The sequence below is a fragment of the Grammomys surdaster genome, unplaced genomic scaffold, assembly GCF_004785775.1.
Source record: "Grammomys surdaster isolate TR1022 unplaced genomic scaffold, NIH_TR_1.0 372, whole genome shotgun sequence".
In the NCBI taxonomy this organism is placed as follows: Eukaryota; Metazoa; Chordata; class Mammalia; order Rodentia; family Muridae; genus Grammomys; species Grammomys surdaster.
In genome coordinates, this window is record NW_021604791.1 from 10036457 (window position 1) to 10044625 (window position 8169).

An 8169-nucleotide genomic window follows, 5' to 3' on the forward strand; every position below is an offset into this window, starting at 1 on the left:
GAGGGAGGGAGGGAGGGAGGGAGGGAGGGAAATTTAAAAAATAAAATAAGCCAGGTGTGTGTCACATGCCTTTAATCCCAGCACTCAGGAGGCAGAGGCAGGTGGATCTCTGTGAGTTAGAGACTAGCCTGGTACACAGAGTGAGTTCCAGGATAGCCTGGCTTCGTAGAGAGTCCTTGTCTCAAAAACAAATCAAAACTGTAAAAACAAAAGTAAAAATCATAATTTTAAGAGTTAAAATTAAGCTTACAGTGATGACATATGCCCATAATCCAAGCCTTCAGGTGGTGGGCAGTGAAACAAGAGTGTGTGTAATTAAATGTCACCACAGCATTACTTATAATAGACAATGATGGAAACAATGACAATGCCCACCTACAAAGGAATGGATACATACATTCCAGAACAAGAATACCAGTGACAAGCAACTAAGGCAGAACAGATAAACTGCTCGTCACTATTAAAACTTTTGTGCATCAAAGATTCTTCCAAGAAAATGAGAACACATGGTACGGAGAGAGAACATGTATAAACCACGCACACTCAGAATCGACTCTCACAGCTTACAGTATGAAAGACAAATAATCCAATCAGAAAAGTGACAAGTCGAGCCAGCGACACAGCTCAGTGGTAGAACGCTCACCTAGCATCCCTAAGACACTAGGTCTAATCCCTAGTACAGAAAAAAGGGGTTTGATTAGACATTTTTCAAAATGAATGAACACAAATGGCCAAGAAATACAGGAAAAAGATGCTCAACACCATTAAAGAAATGTAAATCAGAACCAAATTATACTGACAGAAGGTTTACAATTAAAGATAGACCTATCAAGTGCTGACAAAGATGCAGAAGAATCAGAACCCTTATATACTGCTTGTGATAATGAGAAGTGGTACAGCTACTGTGAAAAACAGTTTGGCAGTTTCTCAAAAAATTAAGCATGGTGATGCCATTTGGAGTAATTTCACTCATAGGCACACACCCAAAGTAGGGGAGGGAGAAGACATATGTTCATCCAAAAATGTGTAAATAAATGTCACAGCAGCATTATTTATAATAGCCAATTGGTGGAAACAATCCAAATGCCCACCTACAAAGAAAGGAATGGATACACAAAACCTGGTAAAGTCACACAATAGAATATTGTTGAGGCACATAAAAGGAGGGAAGGATAAAGGTAACATTATGTATGACATGTGCTACAACGTGAACAAACCTTGGAAGAATTATGCTAGATGAAAGACAGACACAAGGGCCGAGTGCTATAATTCATCTACATGAAGGGCCCAGCATGTAATCGGATAGGCAAAGTAGACAAAGGGAACAAGGGGAGAGGAAAACAGGGAGTGACTGCTGTAAGTCAGCACCCTTCAGTGTTGAGGAGATGTGCCTGAGACAGAGGGGACAGATAGCTGCACAGCCTTGTCTGTACTAGAAGTCACTATCTTGGAGGCTTTAAAACATGCCTATGGGGCTGGAGAGCTGGCTCAGTAAGTAAACGTGCCTGCCGGCCGTCAAGCCTTCCTACCTAAACTCAGTCCCTGGGACCCAGGAGCCATACGCTAAAATCAACGCTAAATCAACGCTAAATCAACTCGAGGAAGTTGTACTCTGAACTCTGTGTGCCCACTTGTGATATGAACTCCCCGACAACGAGTAAATAAATTTAAAAATAAAACACACATTATAAGAATGTGTGTTAATTAAATGGTGTATCATATACTATAAAATTAAAGTTCAACAAAGAAAAACTTGAAAAAAAATTATAGTAACATCAGTAGAAAGAAGCAACAGTCCCAGTCACAACCAAAATACATCCAGACACTGGATAGCTAAGACAAAAATATTTCTGTCATCAGTTTGTTTGGATGGAAAAGGGAGAACATACTTCAGAGAAAATCAGTGCTCAAAGAAACTACTAAGCTCAAAGAGCTATTAAGCCAAATGTAGTTAAAATACGCTTAGCCCTACCACTCTAAACCACACACAAAAAAAAATTTATCATAAACTCTCTGTGGATCAGAAACATGGAGGAAAAGGTTATGACCAAGGGTGGTAATTTTTAAAGAGAATAATAAGCGGTATCTAGAAATTCCAGAGCAAACCGAAAATAAGATTAAACAATGTTTATGAAATTAAGAAAGGATTGATCTCATAATGAGTAGACTCATAACCATATCAAACCAAATTCATTCCAACTTCCACTTTAAAAGAGTAATTTCGCTGCAGGTAGGAACCATGCAGGCTCATTTCAGCTTAATTACAGTGTGGCATTTGCCAAAATCTTTCAGAATATTCACAGAAAAGCAATGTCATATGGACCTGACAATAGAAAAAATTAATAGCCAGTGACTAACCATAGTAGGCACTAATGGACTGCTGTCACTGGAGGCAGTCAAGATGAGCCGCATACTTCCGAGTAATTTACCTGTCACTTAGATGTTTTGTCAACAATCTGAACAAATGCCGCTGGAGAGCTGGCTCAGTGGTTAAGAGCACTGGCTATGCTTCCAAAGGACCTGGGTTCAGTTCCTAGTACCCATGCAGCACAACTGTCTAGAACTCCACTTCTGTAACTATGCCTAGCTACAAACATACATGCAGGCAAAACACCAATGTGTATATACACACACACACACACACACACACAATCTGAACAAAGATCTATAACAAATGTCTACTAAATATAAGGATACAAAAAAGATTAGACAATAGGTAGTAAATGCCTAAGTCAAGATTAAACATGAAATGTAAACGCCTTGACTCTAAACTCAAAAAAATTCTCACAAAAAAAAATTAGGAGGACATAGTTTAACATAATTTACTAGAAATAGAAAACACAGGGTAGACAGAGTAAGTCATACTACCAGCACCTATTAAGCTTAATAACAGAAGATGAAACTGTTAATGACTAACAGTTTAAAATACAATAGCAGGGCACATCTGTAACCCCAATACTTGGAAGGCTGATGACTGTCAAGAGTTCAAGACAGCCTGGGCTACACCATGAGACATCTCTAAATTAATTAATCCGTGAATTTGATTACTTTTTTCCTTTTCTTTTTTTGTTCTTGTTTTTGTTTGGTTTTTCAAGACAGGGCTTTTTTGTGTAGCCCTGGCTGTCCTCGAAATCACAGAGATCCACCTCCTGAGTACTGAGATTAAAGGCACTGACCACCACTGCCCGGCCATTATTATGACTTAAAAATAGCTCTTAGTTCAAGAGATGTATACACACATCTAGTTACCTTAAAAATGGGAATGTAATTCTGGATACCATGTCTAATAACGAGCAACTAGAGTAAATAAAGAAAAAAAACTAAGTCAATCAGTCAAGTGTGCTGGTTCATGCCTTTGATCCCAACACCTGGCAGACAGAGGCAGGCAGGTCTCTAAGTCTGAGGCCAGCCTGGTCTACATAGTTCTAGACAGCCAGAGGGACATAGTTAGCCCCTGTCTCAATATTAATACTCTACCACTATTACTGTTATAGGGAATTATATTATCTAAGAAATTGTTCAATAAACTGATATTGACTCTGAAGAAAATGTTCAGCATATGGCGGGAAAAGGGGCACCAGGGACACACTAGTAGTCTTCAAATACATGTGCCACCATACATAAAAGGGCAGTTCATGTAGGAAAGCTGATGTTGTATTTGGAAAATGCAAAACAATGAGAGTATCATAGACTTTACTGTATGAAGACCTGAATTCTAAGCTTAGTGCTACTGTTTACTGCGTGTTATTTGATGCCAAGATAAAGTTTCCTTACACCGAAATTGATACCTACCTCATAAATATATAAGTTAAATATAATTAAATGCAAAAATGTTTTAATCCCCTCCCCCCCGTATCACTTAATACACTATGATACCTAATCATCTTAACTCTCTTTCCTGGACTTTTCTGAGTTATTCGAGAGCAACGTTTTTCAGACCGAAAGTTGCAACCCACCTGTGGTCTATAAGTCAGGCTAGTAGTAACTAGCATTTTCCTCATAATGAAATACAACAGAATAGAAAGTATTAAAGTGCACCACTCATTGTAAAGTACCCACTGTTACTCACCCACAGGCTGTGCACTTTGTATCATGAAGCTGAGCCCTCCGAGCTGTCCTCCACTACTGCCTAAGTGTGTTCTATGAGATGGTAACTAGCTCCTTGGGAACTCAACTAAGTTTAGGAAACAACCACAAGCCCTGGAGAATTTATTATGGCCAATACAGAGCTCCATCTCCAAGAAGCCCAGCATGAAAGAAACCTGTTACTTTTGATAGTCCCTGTTTCCCTTAAATTTATACCAGAAGCCAGCTGTTCTTCCATGTAATGCCTACTCCTACCTTCTACATTTTGTGGCATATGCTAGGGGCACCAATTTCTCTCGATGAAAATGACATGCGATAGAAATGAGCTATGTATGAAAGGTAGGTTTCTGACTTGCTGAGAAAGCAAACTGTACTATGAACTCTTCCAGCCATCGACAGCCACACCCTACTACTACTCAGACACACCCCAAGGCATTTTAATTCTTATTTCTCTATCTAACTCTCTCCTGACCTATCACAGTTAAAATCGAACTAAAGGCCAGATTTTAATTCCCATAAGCCTTTTCAGGAAAAAACGTTAAGATACCTGCAGCACCAAGACACGAAACCATGTGAAACAGAGTAAGCAGGAATCACGTGGTCAAAACAAACTCCTGGCATGCTCACCTAAGGATACTTGTTTTATCTTGTCGAACCCATGCTCAGAAAACCAAAGCAGCTAAAGACTTGCTTGGTGCCTGGTGGAGTCACTGTGATCCACCAATCCGTCTAAAGGGCTGATGAGTGCAGCCAAAGCCCATTACCGTAAGCATGGATCTCTTCATCCCTTGGAAGGGCTCTGCTGATACTTGGATGACTCCTGATGTTTTCAAAGTGCATTCACACACAGGATCCCTTCAGAGGACAGTCACTAACACGAACATTCTAACTACCACACTCAGCTCTTCTACTAACACCGGCTATCTCTTGGCAGTGACATAAGAAGCAACGCCTGTCGTTCATAGGGTCCTACGTTCAAGTTACAAATACTTCTTGTAGTTTTTAAACGTAAAATGCTGGAATGTTCCTAGTTGCCACTCTCAGACTTCTACCTTCTCCTGAAAGTTTGCCCCTGTATCTGGACCAAGGCACTGGCGTCTGCAGTCAGCATTCCTGTTCTATAACTCCCTTCTCGCCTCACTGTATAGACATCCTGTTTAACGGCCCAAGACTTAGCTCTCAATATGACTGCCAGGGCCTCACACACGGGCATCAGCACTTAAGAATCTTTAGAATCTCCCTCAGCAGGGATCACATGGGAACTCACCAAACAGTGTTGATTTAAATAGCCAGACTTAAGGCTAACAGTGCCCAGTCCTGGAGAATTTATTGTATGCCAAGCCCAGTGCTAAAAGTACACGTGGATTATCCGACTTAATCTTCAGAACTCTACACAAGAATGAGAATTCTCCACTGAGGAAAAAAAGTGAAGCTCAGAGTAGCTTCTCCAAGGTCATAAACCTTTAAGTGGCAAATCTCAGGCCTGCATCCAGGCAGCACTTAGAATTCTTCAAAGTTGGAGGCCTGGATACCAGTCCATGAGAGATTTCGACTTCAGAGAAGTTTTAACGTCGACAGCATATAAAAGTTCTGGCTAAAAGTTAGGACTTCAAAAACGGATGAATTATGAGGATAATTTCCAGCAGGTGTTTTTCAATCAAAAATAAAACTAGAAGGAAAGCTTCTTATGGCCTAAAGAAAGTGTGACTTTAAGGTGTGGGGTCACGAGCTCATCAAGAGGTGCCTCATGACAATTACGGCTTTGGTTTAGATTTTTAAAGAGGACCGTTTCTCTGCCTACAGGATGGCATGACAATAAGTCAGCTTTGATAACTACTGCTTCACGGCGCCGAAATCATGTCAGACGCAATTCTTGTTTTCAAAAATAAAATTCAGGGTTCCTGTTCCACCGCCGACTTCACACAAAGCAGCCCCATCCCTCCACTGCCCTCCTCACACAAAGCAAAAGCTTTACCCTCACTACCCAAAGGGGAATGACGTCCACCCGGCCTCTCCACAAACATACCCATCTCACTCCAGTCCGAAGCACCGACTGCTACTCTGGATGTCCCCGTACCTGGTGTTACCTCTTGAAGCAGACCCCTCCCTATATCCGAAACGCCCAGAACACCATCCGAAAGCCCGTCTTTCACACAAAGCAGGATCCCTTCCTATGAAGCAGCTTGGTACCTCTGAGTGCTCTCAGAGTGCGGGCCCACGGGGACTGTGCCAAGCCACAGATCCCATCTGGGTCCAGTTGGGTCCAGCACCCAGAGGTTCCACGACCCAGAGAACTAGGTACAGACCCGTTTCCAAGGCACGCCTCGAACCCCCAACTCCAGCCGACCTACCCGCAGAAGCAGGCAAAGCCAGTGTCCCCACAGCAGCCGAGCCCACCCTGCTTCCCTAGGGACACCCCTCCCCCGCCAGGCCCACCCGGCCCGGCGCCCCTCTCTCACCAGCTCTCCTCTTCCTCCTCCCAGCCTGACAAGCGCTCCAGCTCGTCGGGCCGCAGCGGCTCTACTTCGTCCAGCAAACCGCCCTCGCCGGCCGCCAGCAAGGAGGTGGCGTCCCGCAGGTCCTCACTGCTGGTCCGTCGCGGGCCGGAGCCCGCCCCGCCGCTCGCTTTGGCGCCCAGGCCCAGCGGGAAGCCCCGAGGGGACGCCGCGCCCGAGGAAGGGGTGGACACGCCGGCCCGAGCAGGGCTGCCCGGCCCGAGGAGGCCTGCACCCTGCACGGCTCCTGAGCGGCTCCTCAGCTGCTCGTTCTGCTTCTCCAGCTTCTTCACCAGCTCCTGCAGCTTCCGCACCTCCTGGTCCGCGTTCACATTGGAGTTAACGTCCTCCATGCCGGCCGCGCCGCCCGCTCCGACTTCCAAGCCGCAGGGGAAGCGCGGGGAAGAGAGGCGTTACCGCCACCGCTCAAGCTAGCCGAGGCGCCGGCATAGAGCAGGGCCAGGCCCCACCGCCAGGGTCCCCCCGGCTCGGGTTGCGAAGCGCCGCTGGCCCCAGCCGAGCCGCCTCATCTGCGCCGGCTCCGCGACTGGGGGAGGCGGCGCCAATATCCGGCCTCGGCAGCCATCTTCCCTCCGTCCCTCCGCCCCCTGCCGGCCAGCCCGGTCGGTGACCTCAGAGCGTCGGGGGAGGACGTGGCCGCCCGCGGGCTGAAAGAACGAAGCGCCCGGCTCGCGGTGGGGCGGGGCTGGAGGCGGGGCCTGTAAACGGGAACGGGCATGGAGGGGCGGGGCCATTGTTGGGGGCGGGGTCCCAGCCGGAAGGGGTGTGGTGGGCGCCGGCGAAGGTGGGCTGGGCCCAGTTCGCTCTGGAGTTTTGCCCGGGCTGCCTCTCCTGCCCAACGCTAGTCGCGGGCGGGAGTGAGACCGAGAACCGGGCTCAGGCTCTGGCCCCGGCACGGGTTCAACCCCGCCTAGGCGTCTGTGGTGAGGGGCGGGTGCTGAGAAATCGCAGATCGGCGGTCCCGCCTCGTCGCATGGATGGTTCCCTTGGTCTGTTTGGCAATACTGAGTTGGTTCCTGCTTGAAACCGGAGACTTATCGGAGCTGGCAGCAACCCCGGAGACCATCTGTGACCGGTTCCATCCCCTGAAAATGAGAGCCCGAATCCCGAATGGTTGAGAGCTCGGAAGTCAAAATAATAACCGTAATTTGTTGAGTGGTTCCTATGAGCCAGACACTGTGCTAAGCACTTTTAAAGGCATTATTTCATGCGTTAAAACACGTGGGCGGGGTTTGTTTTGTTTTGTTTCGTTGGCTTAAGGTTTACAGCTCAGAGACAAGAGGATGACTAAAAACACTTCTGGGCTAATCTTTCAACGGTAATTAATGCGCATTTTATTCCTTGGATTCTTCCTCAGCCCCAAAAGGCTTTTTAATAGTATGTCCTAACTTTTTTGGTTTTTCGAGGCAAGGTTCCTCTGTGTAGTCCTGGCTGTCTTTAGAATCGCTCGGTAGACCAGGCTGGCCTTGAAAACTCAGCCTCAGAACTCCTTTAAAAAGTTGGCATCAAAGGCACATGCCCCTAGATTTTTTTTTTTTAAGTTGTACATGAAAAGTATTCAAGCAAC

General features: G+C 45.9%; 1 protein-coding gene across 2 annotated transcripts in view; it reads right to left on the bottom strand.

The window, feature by feature from the left end:
- The window catches only part of Slain2 (SLAIN motif family member 2), a 67247-nt gene extending 60060 nt beyond the window's left edge, over positions 1-7187 (bottom strand). For both annotated transcript variants that reach the window (XM_028780783.1, XM_028780782.1), the window contains exon 1: positions 6546-7187. In XM_028780783.1, the coding sequence (XP_028636616.1) occupies positions 6546-6934 (389 nt within the window). In that variant the 5' untranslated portion in view covers positions 6935-7187. The remainder of the gene's footprint in view (positions 1-6545) is intronic.
- Between the last annotated feature and the right edge of the window lie 982 nt (positions 7188-8169).